The 17,188-nt window shown below is 39.2% G+C and overlaps 1 protein-coding gene across 2 annotated transcripts; it reads left to right on the plus strand.

Moving 5' to 3' along the window:
* The first annotated feature begins 1,581 nt into the window (after positions 1–1,581).
* LOC120536884 (tripartite motif-containing protein 16-like) lies at positions 1,582–16,824 on the plus strand. 2 transcript variants are annotated; one of them, XM_039765422.1, is made up of 6 exons: positions 1,582–2,183; positions 6,630–6,725; positions 9,668–9,901; positions 10,035–10,194; positions 11,462–11,527; positions 14,572–16,824. In XM_039765422.1, exons 1-6 carry the CDS (start codon positions 1,611–1,613, stop codon positions 15,120–15,122), a joined length of 1,680 nt encoding a protein of 559 aa, XP_039621356.1. In that variant the 5' UTR covers positions 1,582–1,610; the 3' UTR covers positions 15,123–16,824. The 2 variants fall into 2 exon arrangements, with proteins under 2 accessions (XP_039621356.1, XP_039621358.1); XM_039765424.1 differs by lacking the exon at positions 11,462–11,527.
* Positions 16,825–17,188: the final 364 nt, after the last annotated feature.

A 17,188-nucleotide genomic window follows, 5' to 3' on the forward strand; every position in this document is an offset into this window, starting at 1 on the left:
TCAGGGGTATCAAACTCCAGGCCTGGTGGGCCGCAGTGGCTGCAGGTTTTCATGCTCACCCTTTTCCTAATCAGTGACCAGTTTTCACTGCTAATTAACTCCTTTTCCCTTCATTTTCATAGCCCTGTTTTTAAGGAGTCAGTTATCTGGACTGATTCTTTTCTTCATTAAATGGCAGCCAAACAGAAATGAGATTTAAAACGACCAAACAGATGACCAGCTAAATTGGGGCTTCAAACTCCAAGCAGTTTCTTAGTGAGAAACCAATTCTTGCTGTTAATTAAACCTGTTATTCAGTTCCATTTCTTGATGCTGCTCTCATTCTGCCCCCGCAGACATTTCCAAAACTCTTTTGATTTTCTGTTTTTTTTTTTTTTTCCTGAGAACACCCATCAAAATGTTTTGGTGACCTTACTGAGACCTGCACCTTTCTTTATTTTCGGATATTGTGTGCTGAGCACAGGTGAGCTGGTCATGTGGCGGCTTCTTTTGTGTGTCTGTTTTGTTTGCCTGCTAATTAAGGAAAACGAAACAACTAAGGGGCCTGAGTCGAGTTAATTAAAACGAAGGCAAAAGAAGTTAATTAGCAGCAAAAATTGGTCACTAATGAAGATTAGAAAGAAAACGTACAGCCACTGCGGCCCCACAGGACTGGAGTTCGAGACCCCTGGTATAAAATCATTTCTGTAGTGTAAAGTGTTCTAAAGCGTAAAGAACTGAAGAGCATCAGATGAAAAAAAAAACTTATGAGGATCCATGATTATGCCTTAACTGTATTGTACCTCACAACATCTCCAATCCCCTTCAGCTGAATGTGTACACAATTGTTCAGGGAACATCTAGACTGTTTACAGGATTTGGGAACAGTAAACATTGAAGATTATGGATCAAATTATTATGTGGGCATCAAGATTATGGATCAAATTATTATGTGGGCATCAAGGCTTGGTTGTGTAAATGTGGTCTCATTAATTCCTGAATATGTGAGTGCCCTGATTTTATATCTCAAGGAGCAAGAAGGGGTGCAGTCAGTTGCCCTCATTGGCTGTCATCTCCTATGTGGAAAAACAGACAGAGGAGTCAAGGGATTGCGCCCCCTGGTGTCACAGGATGGCTGTGCTTACCTCTGACGTGCATGGATGACACTATTTAAAAATAAAAGTACAACATTAGGAAGTGTGCCAAAAGTGAAGGGGTCTAAACACTATCTGAATTCACTGAACGTCTCTGACTTTTTGAGCCTCTTCTGGTCTGATCAGTCTCTCATAATATTTCCCAGGCACTCTTAATAATATTTTTCCAAATCTTGAAAACTCTTCAGAAGAAATGATGTGCATATGGGAGGCTAATTTCTTTTCCTTTCTCCCCCTTTCCTCAAACGTTATTTGGTACTGTTGCTTTTATTTTCAATAGATACCATATTTTGGCTTCTATTTAGTCTTATTTTGATATGAACAGTTGCCAAATGTTGCACAGATGTAAGCTCTGCCTTCTTCAATTGCTGCTTCATTGCAAACTCCACCTCTTTCTTTAAAAGGAAAGGCTAAGTTTTACTTTCATTTCTCTGTAACTCAATGCAGTTTCTGGCCGAGCCTCCTCTCTGAGAGACAATGGCAGACGCCAACGTGCTCAGACTGCAGGATGACCTCATTTGCTCAATCTGTCTGGAGACCCTGACGGACCCCGTCTCCATTCCATGTGGACACAATTTTTGCATGAAGTGCATCTCAGAGTCCTGGAATCACTCCAGTGTGTGCAGATGCCCCCAGTGTCGAGAGGCGTTCACCCCAAGGCCCAGTCTGTCCAGAAACACCTTGCTGAATGAAGTCATTGAGAAAATAAAGCAGATGGGACCCCTTCCGTCTCAGAGTTATGCCAGGCCTGAAGATGTGGAGTGTGACGCCTGCACTGGGAAGAAGTTCAGAGCACTGCAGTCCTGCCTGACCTGCCTAGCCTCCTACTGCGAGATTCACCTCCAGCCACACTGCGAAGGGGCCGCGTTTAAGGATCACAAACTGATTGCTCCAGATAGAAATCTCCAGCAGAAGCTCTGCAGTAAGCATCATAAGTGTTTGGAAATTTTTTGTAAAAAGGATCAGATGTGTATCTGTCTGCTTTGTGTTGTGACAGATCACAACACTCATGAAATGGTGGAAGTGGAGAAAGAAAGAGAAGAGAAACAGGTGAGGGATTTGTTGCATTTCTCAAACGAACTGAAATGGATTGAACGTTGTTAGCTTTTCTTAGAGAAAATGTGAAAGCTACAAAATAATGAAGGTAGGTCATTCTTTTAGGGGGGCATCTAATCCAGTGTGTAATGGAGGCTATAGGCCATCACACAATGCTTAGCAGATGTTTTTAGCATTGCTGGTATTGGGGTTTTTGCTCCAGTCCTGAATGGAATTCTCCTAATATGAGTATATAATTTTTTTTGTATTGACATTTAAAAAAATTAAAAATACATCTATAAAGGAATCATAAAGCAATCAAAATTAACCTATTTAATAAGATAAAAATGAAAAAATAAAGAGGTCTTGCAGTGGTGCAGCCCCAGACACCTGGGTTCAAATCACAGCTTTGCCACTCTCTTGTTGCATGTCTTTCTGATTCTCTATTAACTGGCAGTTCTGAGGTCGCCATTACACTACTACTCTGAAATAACCTGATTCTGATTTTATACAGATTGAATTTTAGTCTAATCAACACCCAGAATCTGCATGGTTTACTTTTCAGACCAGATTTGGGCTTCTTCGCATATGATACAGAACTCTGTCTTTGTTCCAATCATCCATATCAGATCTAAGTTTAAACAGATCAGATTTTCACTTGAGGAAGTGGTTAGATTTATCTGTGCCTGATGCGACATGTTAAAGCTATCATGGCACTTGCAAAGAACGGTCAGTGGTGCAGTGAGGAAGTCATTAAAGTAGCTAACAATACAATCTCACCATTCTTGACTCCTGTTCAAGGTTATGTAATGTAATTGTTTTGCCAAACATTTTTCCAGTTTGCAGTTATAAACTCCAGCTTCAGCAGGTAGTAATTTAAATTGTTCTCTCAACCGTGGGAGGAGAAAATCATGGTGGAAACTGTTAAGGCTTACACTGACCTAAAGGATTATTAGGAACACCATACTAATACGGTGTTTGACCCCCTTTCGCCTTCAGAACTGCCTTAATTCTACGTGGCATTGATTCAACAAGGTGCTGAAAGCATTCTTTAGAAATGTTGGCCCATATTGATAGGATAGCATCTTGCAGTTGATGGAGATTTGTGGGATGCACATCCAGGGCATGAACCTCCCGTTCCACCACATCCCAAAGATGCTCTATTGGGTTGAGATCTGGTGACTGTGGGGGCCATTTTAGTACAGTGAACTCATTGTCATGTTCAAGAAACCAATTTGAAATGATTCGAGCTTTGTGACATGGTGCATTATCCTGCTGGAAGTAGCCATCAGAGGATGGGTACATGGTGGTCATGAAGGGATGGACATGGTCAGAAACAATGCTCAGGTAGGCCGTGGCATTTAAACAATGCCCAATTGGCACTAAGGGGCCTAAAGTGTACCAAGAAAACATCCCCCACACCATTACACCACCACCACCAGCCTGCACAGTGGTAACAAGGCATGATGGATCCATGTTCTCATTCTGTTTACGCCAAATTCTGACTCTACCATTTGAATGTCTCAACAGAAATCGAGACTCATCAGACCAGGCAACATTTTTCCAGTCTTCAACTGTCCAATTTTGGTGAGCTCGTGCAAATTGTAGCCTCTTTTTCCTATTTGTAGTGGAGATGAGTGGTACCTGGTGGGGTCTTCTGCTGTTGTAGCCCATCCGCCTCCAGGTTGTGTGTGTTGTGGCTTCACAAATGCTTTGCTGCGTACCTCAGTTGTAACGAGTGGTTATTTCAGTCAAAGTTGCTCTTCTATCAGCTTGAATCAGTCGGCCCATTCTCCTCTGACCTCTAGCATCAATAAGGCATTTTCGCCCACAGGACTGCCACATACTGGATGTTTTTCCCTTTTCACACCATTCTTTGTAAACCCTAGAAATGGTTGTGTGTGAAAATCCCAGTAACTGAGCAGATTGTGAAATACTCAGACCGGCCCGTCTGGCACCAACAACCATGCCACACTCAAAATTGCTTAAATCACCTTTCTTTCCCATTCTGACATTCAGTTTGGAGTTCAGGAGATTGTCTTGACCAGGACCACACCCCTAAATGCATTGAAGCAACTGCCATGTGATTGGTTGATTAGATAATGGCATTAATGAGAAATTGAACAGGTGTTCCTAATAATCCTTTAGGTGAGTGTATAATGCTATAGCCATACAGTGCTGAGTCACCATATTTAGAAAAAGATCTCTGCTTCTAAACCATAGAGAACTGAATACCATCAGGTGAAAGAAACTTGTGAGGATCCACGATTGTGCCTTACCTATGCTGTACATCACAACATCTCCATTCCACAAAAGCCGAAAGTGTAGGTAATTGTTCAGGGCACAGCTAGACTGTTTACAGACTTTGAGAACAGCACACATTGAAGATAATGGATGAGATGTCGATGCGGGCATCAAGGCTTGGTTGTGTAAACGTGGTCTCATTAATTCCTGATTATGTGAGTATACCCTACAATGGACTGAATCCTGCCATGAAACCAAATGCTTCCAGAGCAGACGTTCTAATGGGTATTACTGTTAAGCTCCTTATGAATTTGTGTGGTGTCGGTGTGATTTAATCTAGAATATATCTCAATATTAAAAACATTTTTGAGATATCAAATATTGTCAATGAAAGTCTTTGAAACTTATGAAATGCTTGTAATTATACTTCAGTATACCATAGGAACACCTGACAAAAAGATCTAAAAACACTGAAGCAGCAGACTTTGTGGAAACCAAGACTTGGATCATTCTCAAAACTTTTGGTCATGACTGTATATGTATACCTTCAGTTACCATGGCGGAAATAATCAGACAAGAGAAATATGGTACAAAATGAGATGAACATACAGTATATTTAGCATGCTTTAATTTACAGCTTTCATTCCTAACATACGATGTAGTACAATCATTTATTCACACATATCTAGGCAGATGAGAAGCCACTGGAGCAGTACAATCATCATTCAGTTCTTCAGTGGGGAATGTTGAAGATTTGTGTGTGGTTTGATGGAGTGCTGGCCACATTCTTCTTGCAGAAGGCTTCTAGAAAATCAGTCACCATTAAATACTCACACATTTTGCATATTTAGTGACCATTTTATGAATCTTGCCAGGTATAGGTAACTACCATCTGAGCCATGTACAGGTATATCTATATACAGTGGTACCTCAGTATACGTCCGCTTTGGTATAAGTCCAACTTGTTTGGACGCAAAAAGTTTTGCTTGGCATACGACCTTTGCTTGGAATACAACTCTTTTGCTAGAACACCACATGCTACCCTCATTTACCTCTCTCGAGACAAAGCCACGACTGCCCACGTGCGTCAGTACGCCAGTTGCTAGCATTCAGTGAACAACCTGCGCTATAACTCTTTGTGAATTTTCACATGATTTTGTGTTTTTTACGTAAATTTGAATTGATTGTTGAAAAGTTTGAAGGTGGCATGCGTGTCCGGGACATGGCTGCTGCATATCGTATGCAGAGAATGACGATATCTATGATTGTGAAAAACAAAGGCATTATTAAAAAGTAAAGTGAGGTTAAGTTTTTCATTTATTTTATCTAATTGCTTTTGTATTTATGTATTTTAGTATTACGCAGTGTTTAAATTATTTTATACAACCCCATCAATGTATAATATGCCAATAACAATAGGATTTTTTTTCATGGGAACGGATTAATAATTTTCCCTTTATTTCTTATAGGAAATGTTTGTTTAGTATACGTCCTGTTTTAGTATAAGTCAAAGGATCTGGAATGGATTAAGGACGTATACCAAGGTACCACTGTATCTTCTAAGACCCAAATAGCACCTGCTCTAAGCACTCATGGCTTTTCCCTGAAAGTGATGGGTCTGGCCTGCTTTAATCAACCAAAATCCCTGCTGGAAAGAACTGTTCTTAAATCAGCTGCATTAGGCTTACAAATCACAAATATCAATTCTGGTTACACCATCCATCCATTTGCAAAGTCACTTAACTCAGTTTAGGATTATGAAGGGCATTAGATAAACTGAGTGCAGGGTAGAAATCAGATTACATGGACACACAAAAAGGTGCAAATGATTCAAGCCATTTAATCTAATGTGTAAAATGCAACTGGCATAAAAAACATTTTAAAAATGGCTGTTTTAGAGAGGGTTTATGTATTTTTTCCACTTGTCAGATCTTTTCCATTCCACAGTCATACATGTCAGCCGCAGTGCATTATTACAAAGCTTACACTATTTTCAAATGTACATAATTTGTTATTAGTGAGTTTTTGTTTTCTCTCAGAACATAACCCATGTCTTGGAATACCCAAAAGGAAAATTCACTCTGACATTGTTATGATTTTAGTGCATAAGGCAAGAGATGGCCCTGGACTGGGTAACAAGAATATATGGAAAAACTAAAATCTAAAGAATAATAATGATTTTAATAACAAACCTCTGTTCTGTTGGATTCCAAACAGAAACAACTGCATTCAACAATACTGGAAATCCAGACAAAGCTCCAAGAACGAAAGAAGAAACTGGAGGAGATCACACAGGCTGTGGAGAAGACTGAGGTAAACATTAAGGTTGCACTTCATATCTATACCTATACAGGAAAAGATAAAGGAATTGTCTATATATTTGTCTTTTTTATTTTCTGGCTTTATAATTTTACTAGCCGTCCCCCGCGGCTTCGCCTGCGTATTAGTGAAACAGGACAGTGAGGAGGGCCCCTCCTAGCTCTCTAACCCCTGACGTCACTCTTCCTGCTCCCCTCGGCCCATAGTCTGTGTCTCGGATTAGCACGAATATATCGCTCCTGCAAACGAACTATGATTCTTAGCACAATGAGAAAAGTCGCAAAATGAACCGGAATGTTCGAGCAAATTATAGAAAAAAAAAGATCTAAATCCATTAAGTAGTTCTCTCATTTGCTAAGTGGAGTTAAGGTTACGTCCCGAGGCAGACACGTGAGTGAGGAGGGCCCGGCCCCCTCACTGCAGCCCGATGAGTCTCTCTCTGATTTGTGTCAATAAATCGGTACTGCAAGTGAACTATGATACTTAGTGTGATGAGAGAAGTCGCAAAATCAACTGAATGTTCAAGCAAATTATATAAAAAAATCCAATCTAAATTCGTTAAGTAGTTTTCTGGTGAAAAGTGGACAGACATACAAATGGGTCTAAAAAACTATAAAAAATTTCGAGCTTGGACCACAAAATTTTTAAAATCGTTTCTTAGCGAGCACCTATGGGCCAAGGGTAACCTACATTCCAAATTTCAAGTCCCAAGTTCTCATGGTTCAGGATCTTTCGTGATGAGTGAGTCAGTGGTATTTGGCTTATATATATATATATATATATATATAGATTTCAGTGGTACAATTTCACTGTTTTTTGAAGCAAAAAGTATTGTAATTTTAAGATTCTGACTAGAAGCTATTTTAATGCCTTATCAACTACCCACCAAGATAGAAACAATTCAAAATTTTCTTAAAAAAAATAATTTTTTTAAAAGATACACAGGATTAAAGAGGAAATCATTGGCATTCCTCTTGACATGTTACGTTGAGCAATGCAGAATTTCCACAAGAGATTCTCAGAATGTGTGCGGAGAAATGGACAACACCTTCATGATGCTTTCTTCAACACAATAAATGAATATTAAATGAATATTGATTACAGTCATTAATTGCATATCCTGTACAATACAATTCATCGTTAAATGTATTTTGTAATGTATTTATTTGTGCATTGAACGTCAATTGAAAATTTTCCATTTCCCTGTACCACCAATATCTTCTATATTGTACAGTATATTGCATTTTCATCCATCCATTATCCAGCCCGCTGCTGGAGCCAATCCCAGGGCGCAAGTCAGGAAACAAACCCTGGGCAGGGCACACACACTAGGGACAATTTAGAATCGCCAATGCACCTAGCCTGCATGTCTTTGGACTGTGGGAGGATACCAGAGTACCCTGGAGAAAACCCTCACAGACATAGAGAGAACATGCAGGCTCCACGCAGGGAGGACCTGGGAAGCGAACCCGGGTCTCCTAACTGTGAGGCAGCAGCACTACCCACTGCGCCACTGTGCCGCTCTTGCATTTTATATCATACTGTTTTGTATTTTGCAGTTTATTTTGTGCTTTGTCTGCACTGTACCTTACGTCTTTATTGCTAGAACAAGATGATCCATAGCCTATCATAGCAGCATTACACCCACACTCACACAAGGTCAAATTAGGAATCACCAATTAAGTTAACACTCATGTTTTGGATGTGAGAGGAAAACTGGAGAAAAGCCCAACACAGATATACTAAGAATGTACAAACTGGATTGAAACCCAGTACTTTGGATCCACAAGGCATAACTGCTAACCCCTCCATCATTATACTGCCCATAATGCATGATGGTGTCTTTAAATACCTGAAGACTTTTTGTACTCTCTGGGGGTTGAGTTGAGCAGTCGCCAATCAAACAGAAAGGGATTATCACCTCAAGAACCACCCACCAGCTTCTTGAGTGACACATAGGTTTAGAGGTATGTAGGGTAATTATTGTCACATGTACCGAGTATAGTAATTTGCATGGGCTAATCCACATGCAACATGTTTCCATTCTCCAGTGCTATGATTAAGTATAACTATTGTCTAAAAACAAAGGACACAGAAACGAAGGTTAGAATACCACGTGGGAACATGACAATGTCACATATAATGGAGGGAAAAAAATAAAAATACACAAAAAATAATAGCTGGTGAGCATATAAGTCATTTTGATCACCTCCTGCATCCTGCACAATGCAATATTGCAGACTTGCAGTGTAATAAGTCAAAAGCAGGTTGTACCAATCAAACATCTATAAGATGTTGTCAGTGCTTCTTGCTTTTCATTTGTAACGTTATCCCCTGTATTGAATTTGTTCATAACTGGCACAGCCAACATCAAATACTTTCCCGCACTGCATTTTCAGTTGCCTCTCTAACCACATATTTCATGTTCCTGGGTGAAATTCGACCGCCGATATTGTGATAATGAAGAGACTGTCACAACAAGAAGTTCTCAATGGGTTCACACTTGTATTTAATATCCCCGTCTCATGGGACACCTTCAGGTTACAGCAGCACAGCTAAAAACGCTGACTGGGTAGCGTTCTATCCAGGTCTATTGGTCCAAACATTTTCTGAATCTGCTGGTTGTAATTTGGAGTTATGGGGAACTGGAGCCTATTCTAGCAAGAGGAATGGAACCAAGCCTGATTGGGGCACCCATCCATTTCAAGGCCCAATCATCCACACTGGGTTAGTTTTAGAGCAGTATATCACCCAGTCTTTGGAGTAGTAGTGAAGAATTAAACTCCTGACAAATCAACCATGTGGAAAATGTAAAAATTCCACAAAGACAGTGACACAAACTTGAACCCAGTTCCTTAGAGTGGTGAAACATTAATATCCACTGTGCCAGGTGACAGGTGACTTATTAAAATTAAGTTTTTTTTCCATTCATTCAGATATATGCAGACAATGAGTTAGAAGAAAGTGAGAAGACCTTTACAGACTTGATCCTTCATGCTGAGCAAGTTCTCAAAAATGTGAAAGAGCTAATTACTGTGCAAAGGAATAGAGAAGTGGAGAAGGCAGCAAGAGTCAGGGAGCATTTGGAGAAGGAGATTGAGGAACTGAAGAGGAAAAACGCTGAGCTGGCAGAACTTTCAAAGACTGATGACAACATCCACTTCCTTCAGGTGAGAGGGCAACTTAAGAAGAAGTTTGGTCGAATAAGATTGAGTAGGGCCTGGTGGCCTTTTGGAATTCCAGTGGGACAAGGCTTTAATCGAGGAAAACATTTATTTTTGTTTGATTTCCCTTTTCATGCAGACTTTCCCATCTACCAGCATCCTTCCTGGAGGCGAAGATTCACTGAGGTTCACTGTTACTACGGATGTCTCCTTCGGTAACCTGAGGAAGGGGCTGTCCTGCTTTAAAGAGCATTTGGAGGGGATCAGCAAGATGGAAATTGAAAAAGTCTCTCGATCAGGTACCAGATATGTTAAAAATTATGAAAACAAGAGTGACACTAGCAAGAAATCTACAGATTTTAGGCACCACATTGGAGATGGTTGTGTACTTTACATTACGAGGGACGTTCAAAATGTTTCCACACTTTTTTTAACTCTTTAATTATTTTTTATAAATTTTATATTTAATATATTATTTTTTTAACTATTTATTAAGAATTTCAAAAACAAATTACATCACTTTTCTACATAGTCACTTTCGTTTGCGATGCAATTTTTGCCAGCATCGTACTAACTTTTTAATGCCCAATTGGTACTCCTCCCGCCTTCATCATTTCATCATGAAAATATAACAATGCTATAACTTTTTGAGTGTCCCTCGTATTTTTTATTCTATGCTCACATATACGTTATGCACTCTATATTATCTGTCATTCTATATCCACATGCTTTATTGGTGTATGCTCTTTTACTATAAGTAGTCAGTCAGTTAGTCATTTTCCAACCCACCATATCCTAACACAAGGTCACAGGGATGTGCTGGAGCCAATCCCAGCCAACACAGGGTGCAAGGCAGGAACAAATCCCAGGCAGGGCGCCAGCCCACCACAGACAATAAGTAGTGATACATGGAAGTTTCATTTTGCATAATGTTTTGGAAAATTTGTCCTTAAAATCTACTTTGCAAGTGTTTTCACAATTGCAAAACTGGAAGCTCACCAAACTGAAGCCTTGAAGGTTTTTTAAATTTATGTGGTGAAAAAAAAAGAATATTGCTACCTAATGGTTACATCGCAGCCAAATCTGCTGTCTCCTTCCTTCGATCACCCTATAATGTTGCCCTGATTTTTCATGGCTCCATCCATGCATTTTCACATGCTCACATCTGCCTGCACATTCATACCACCAGTTTCACCTCACACTACTCATTATCCTCACTCACTCTCTCCAAATCTGTAAGCCGATCCAAGCCAGGATCGTTTCGAAGGCTGGCTCGTAGCCACTCTCCCAGGCCAAAGGATTTTAGAAACAGAGAGCTGTCTCCAATGTGCTTGAAGGGTAAGCGCTGTCAAAGAGCATCTAATAGGGAAAAAGGGTTACAAATGATATGAAAATATATGCACTAATAGCATAAATTTTGCTTGTGGCAAAATGCAGTTTGTTTTGGGATTTTTTTGTGGAGCAAAACTCTACATTTCACAACAAATTTAGTTTTGCTCATCACTAATAGGCCGTGGCTTAATGTGATTTGGTTTGAACTTACATTGTATTTTCTCTATTATCCAGGAAGTGAAGTTCTAGCTCCCATCCTACAGTCTTCTACACCTCAAAGCAGAGATAAGTTTTTACAATGTGAGTTTGTGTTCTTATTGTATTCTTAATCAGAGTGGCATGCTTTCCTTTTGAGATATCACGGTCATTTCCACAAAGGAACCTGTTAAGGCTAAATTTTGCACACATTTTGCATAAATGACCACATAGTGTGTGCAGAGTAGAACTTTAGGGACCTTCAAATCTCTACTCAACATTATATTGAAGAAATTAAGGGACTAGGATGGATGAGCTTGTTGGGCAGAACACCCTTTCTCATCACAATTTCTCCATTGTTCTGATGTTCTATGGGTATAGTATAAAATTGTAAGTATGAGCAGCTGGGACCTTGGGGTCTTGCATCTCACTATATTTAAGGTGTACATGATCATGAAACATGACTGACACTACTAAGCAAATGGGCTCTTAACGACGCTTAGCTTGTTTTTCATATTAAAGAATTAAATATGAGATTTAAGAAAATGAACACCACTTTTTCATTAAAATGTATGTATTTCTAAGAGTATCCTCATTTAACATTTGTGATATATCATTTATGGCAGGGTGGCATTGTGGCGCAGTGGGCAGCGCTGCTGCCTCACAGTTAAGAGACCTGGGTTCACTTCCCGGGTCCTCCCTACATGGAGTATGCATGTTCTCCCCATGTCTGCGTGGGTTTCCTCCAAGAGTTCAGGTTTCCTCCCACAGTCCAAAGACATGCAGGTTAGGTGCATTGGCGATTCTACATTGTGCTTGGTGTGTGTGTGTGTGTGCGTGCCCTCCAGTTGGCTGGAACACTGCCCAGGGTTTGTTTCCTGCCTTCCGCCCTGTGTTGGCTGGGATTGGCTCCAGCAGACCCCTGTGATGCTGTAGTTAGGATATTGTGGGTTAAATAATGAATGGATGGGTAATTTATGGAAGGTGTAAAAACTGCAGCCAGAGCCTTTCAAAACACACTAAATGCATTTCCAGGAACCATAAAGGAAATACATTTGAAAAGGCAGCCAGATTTTAAACTTCTGTATTTAGAATTCAAATTTGAGGACATCAGTTGACTACAGATATAGATTTAATAATGATTGGAATGCATCTTTTTCTTAGGGATTGTTCCTCATTTCTTGTTTTATTCTTAAAAAAATGATTTGTCCCATTTTTAAACACGACTCATTTCTCAGATCAGTAATTCATGTTGACAGGGCAGTGTGTATAACATTTTAGAAAAAGCACATTTCTAGATACATCGTTCAATACATTAAAATGACCAATCATATCAGTTCTATTCAAAGCAGACAATATTCCACCTATCAAATGTAGTTTTCTTATTTCTGATGCAATGTTTAAAACCTGGGACCTCCACAAATGCAACATTACAAGTGCTTGCTTCAGCCTTGTGCTTAATCTGTCAGTATGACTACAGGTTTGTGCTCGCTTAACGGAAAATATCAGAGAGAATTTAAATGTCTGAAAAAAATATCTTTCTGCTTCCATGAACAACTGATCGATAAGCCAAATGTGGGGAGGTACAGTACATTTTCTATTTTCCATGAAGGACGCAGAAAGATTACGCTCTAGCGGTTCCACTTAAAATGCCTACAACTCCCAGTGGGCCTAACAGTATTGCATCACTGGGTAGATTCGGAGGGTGCTGGGAAGGCTGGGAAGAAGGATGATTAAGCAGGATCTTTAAAAAGGAGCCAAAAAAGATGCAGAGGGAATCGCGATCATCTGCCTGTATTTGTTTCTATGTATTACATGTATTATTGGATTACAACTTTAACCACCGTGGATTACAGTTTCTTCTGGATGTGCAGTATGTGTTGTTCAGTGTATGGTTGTCTATGGGAATTTCATCTTGGTTGAATACATCATCATCTGCGGAGTCCTCCCACTCACACCAATTCTTTACGATACAACTGGAAACTTCTAACAAAACTTAACAATATCATTCGGGAGGCTGTTCATAGTCTTTTTCAGTCTACACGTTGCCATCTGCACTTGCTGTACTTGACTGTGTTAAACTTTATTGTGAGTGTTAAATGTTTAGCGAGTAGTGTCTGTTATTTCGTGTATGTAAATAATTATTACTGGTGGGGAATCGATAGGGCTTTGGCATATACGTTTTTGTTTCATATTGTTTTTTCTCTTCATTATTTGATTAATATGTATTTTATTATTATTTTTTAATCATTTTATTAAATTTATTAAAATCGAACAACATTCCATACAAGCAAGTCAAATTTTACAAAACTAGGCTCAAATCAAGTCATATATTTTATTATTAACTGATTCATTGAGCTGCTTATCAGTGTCTCTGTGTGTGAGTGTGTGTGTGCCAGGTCAATGCTGGGTTCATTCCCAGGGACCCCATAACAAAATGAACAAATCACTATCGTTGGACGACGTGAATCTTAGCGTCTTCACAATTATTACAATGCAACATGTCAACATCAAAAGAACATAAAGACACTGAAAAGAGTAAATGTGTCACGCCATGATTTGACCAGTTTTTTGTCAATAGACAAAACGTTGAAGCAGATGAAATTTGTGCAAGCAGAGGGCTGTTCATGTGCCATTCAGCAGCATAAATAAAAAATTTTCTGCGGTTTGAGTCAATGGTACAGAGATTTCTAATTCTATTGAGTTTATTTCAGCAGCGCCAAAGTGGTTGTAGATAGCACTACAGCATAATCATACGCCCCCATAAAGTGCATATGGTGTTGTTTAAAGTACACAAATAATAATATCTTATTATATGAGTGGCTTGGAAGGCTGTATTGGTTTGGTTTTATTCTTTACACTTGTTGTGAGCGTGAATAGTATAAACGTGTTTGTATATATAGCATTGTAAAGCCATGATGAACCCTACCAGTCTCATTTTCACTTCCATTGTCCATCCCATATTGTTTCAGGGAGCACCTGTTTGCCATAAATAAAAAGAAGAAATAATTCATTTTTTATAAAACTGACCTTTATTAACTGTAATAAAATTTAAAGTTTGCTTAGTGAATGAGCCAACTGATTAAGCTTAGCTTTACTAGATGAAATGCATATTTTCTCAAAGTTTCATATTTTTTCTTCCTATTCAGATTTCTGTCCACTCACGTTGGACCCCAGCACAGCACACAGAGAACTCCATCTGTCTGAAGGGGACAGAAAGGCAAGACGGGGGCCAGTTACCCGGTACCGTGATCACCCGGACAGATTTGACTATTGGCCTCTGGTCCTGTGCACAGAGGCTCTGGCGGACAGTTGTTTTTACTGGGAGGTGGAATGGTCTGGAGACTGGATTGATATTGGGGTCACCTATAAAGGAATCTGTAGGAAAGGAACAAGTCTTGATTGTGGGCTTGGATACAATGACAAGTCCTGGAGTTTGTTCTGCTCTGATTCTCGTTTCTCTGTCCGACACAATAAAATGGAAACTGGAATCATTGCACATCAGAGCCGCAGAATTGGAGTTTATTTGGATCATCCCTCTGGCTATTTGTCATTTTATAGTGTCTCAGATACAATGACCCTCTTGTACACCTTTAAGGCCTCCTTCACCGAGCCACTCTACCCAGGGTTTTGGGTTACTGGTAGTTTAACAATCTGCGAAATGATAAGTGAACAGCAACTTCCGCGTGTCACTTCATGACTCTGCAATAAAAAAATGGTTTGTGCGCTGTGAAGGTGCACTTTTGATGCATTTACAGTATTAAGAGATCAGAAAATTGTGGGATGTGTTATTGCCATCCTGTAAATTTGTAGTTATTGTCTTACTAAATAGTATTGACGAGTAAAACAGGTACGTTTTGATTGACATACAGATTTGCAAAATTGGCAATAAAATTTATTCATCCATCCATTATCCAACCCGCTATATCCTAACTACAGGGTCAAGGGGTCTGTTCATTTTGTAGGTAATTTTGCATTTGTGAAACTCACTAAAATAATTTTTTTGTGGGTTTTAACACTTTGTGGGGGAAACATGGAATAACATTATTCACACTTTCGTGTTAATCTGTGTTTGTTTCTGTAGCTGTGTAATGCATGCAATATATCGCCCATCAGCAAAGCAGTTCTACTTATGCCTCTTATTCACATCACAGCAGAGGAGCACAATGCATATTTTGTGACATTATGCATATTTTTCACATTAAGACACTCCAAAATGCCTTTTCACCATGCTTTCACCACAGGAAACCCCACTGAATAGAAGGCAAATCCCAAATCTCCTCCATGAACTAGCAACTGCCTTATCCTGTTTGATGATATGCGCACTTCATGCACTGTTGAGCTTCGAGTTTCTTTTCTGTTTTCAATGTACGGGGGATGTTCAAAAAGTTTCTGCACTTTTTTAAACTCTATTATTAATAATTTCAAAAACAAATGAAATCACTTTTCTATGTAGTCATCTTCGTTGCAATTTTCCCAGCATCTTACCAACTTTTTAAAGCCCAATTACTACTCCCACCTTCTCCGTTTCCAATGAAAATACGTAAGTGTGGAAACTTTTTGAACGTCCCTTGTATCTTTAGGATTGTGACTGCTTAGATTGTCATCTAAACTGGCAAAGTGGGCATCATAGTACGCACTACTAGAACAAGCACAACACAAGGCTGACAGCTCAACAAAATATCTTCATGTGACAGGAAATCATTCTGTCAATTTTCTTTTTTTCATTAGAGATCTTGAGTAAATGGCAGATGTCACATACATGGAAAATGAATGCATGAAATGCTTCCAGACATGAAGTGAACATCTTTCTTCTTGGGTTAATGACACAGATTTCACTGGAAACACAGGATCATTTGTTTTTCAAATTTGTTTTGCAATATAAAATGCTGAATTTTACTGTGAATTTAAGTTTGCACGAATCTTCACACATCACAACTAAATAGCAACTTACCTCATGTGTCTTTATTGTTAGTATTTTTTAAATTGTTTGGTCGCATGAACAATGTGACCCAATAGGTGCCCAGAGGGATAGCATTTTACTCTCATGAGTACATGAGACAGCAGCGGCCATTGTGAACAGATGGAAGGCATTTAACAGAAATAATTAAGCCACCTCTGTGACCTTTAGGTAACGAAAAGGAAATGGAACATTTTAAGATTTCATCTTTATTACTACTAAACATATTTTCAGTATTAATTCTCCCACAACCCCAGCAGAAGCAGCCTGTAAGCACTACAACAACCTGCCAGAATAGAAACAGTGAGAGGTAAACTAGTGCCATGCTGAACAGTCCTGCATAGTCATTTCTGATCCTAAGAGAATTTTTGGCTTTGGAATGAAATATATACTGTATGTAGATGAAGAGAATAAAGAAAACAAGATGTAAAGAAATCTTCAGAATTCTCCAGGTGCCAACCCACTGAAAACTAAGAGAAGTTCTCTTACAAAAGAGTAATGTTAGTAGCTGCATGTTGTTGGATGTGGTGTCTTGTTTCTATATTTGTATGTTTTTCCTGTGTGTTCCACCATTGCTTTGCCTTGAATCACTTCTTGGTAGTGTGAGTATTCTGACACACCTGACTATTTTACTGAACAAAGGGATAAGTATTTTTGTATTAAAATTTCACCTGAATCCTAAAGTATATACAGTCTTTTTATGAAAGAGGGGCCACTGTGAGTTATGCAGTTCAATTGGTAAATGGAGGCTACTGCTGACCTCCTCTTCTCTATCTAGCAGAGGCTGAATGCTCCCTTGGATTGTG

Source organism: Polypterus senegalus, chromosome 10 (assembly GCF_016835505.1).
Source record: "Polypterus senegalus isolate Bchr_013 chromosome 10, ASM1683550v1, whole genome shotgun sequence".
In the NCBI taxonomy this organism is placed as follows: Eukaryota; Metazoa; Chordata; class Cladistia; order Polypteriformes; family Polypteridae; genus Polypterus; species Polypterus senegalus.

Bases quoted from the DNA above. Each gene is read 5' to 3' on its own strand.
- LOC120536884 (XM_039765422.1), top strand. From the start codon at position 1,611: ATGGCAGACGCCAACGTGCTCAGACTGCAGGATGACCTCATTTGCTCA. The intron at 2,184-6,629 runs GTGAGGGATTTG...GATTCCAAACAG, and splicing joins AAGAAAGAGAAGAGAAACAG to AAACAACTGCATTCAACAAT. The intron at 6,726-9,667 runs GTAAACATTAAG...CCATTCATTCAG, and splicing joins AGGCTGTGGAGAAGACTGAG to ATATATGCAGACAATGAGTT.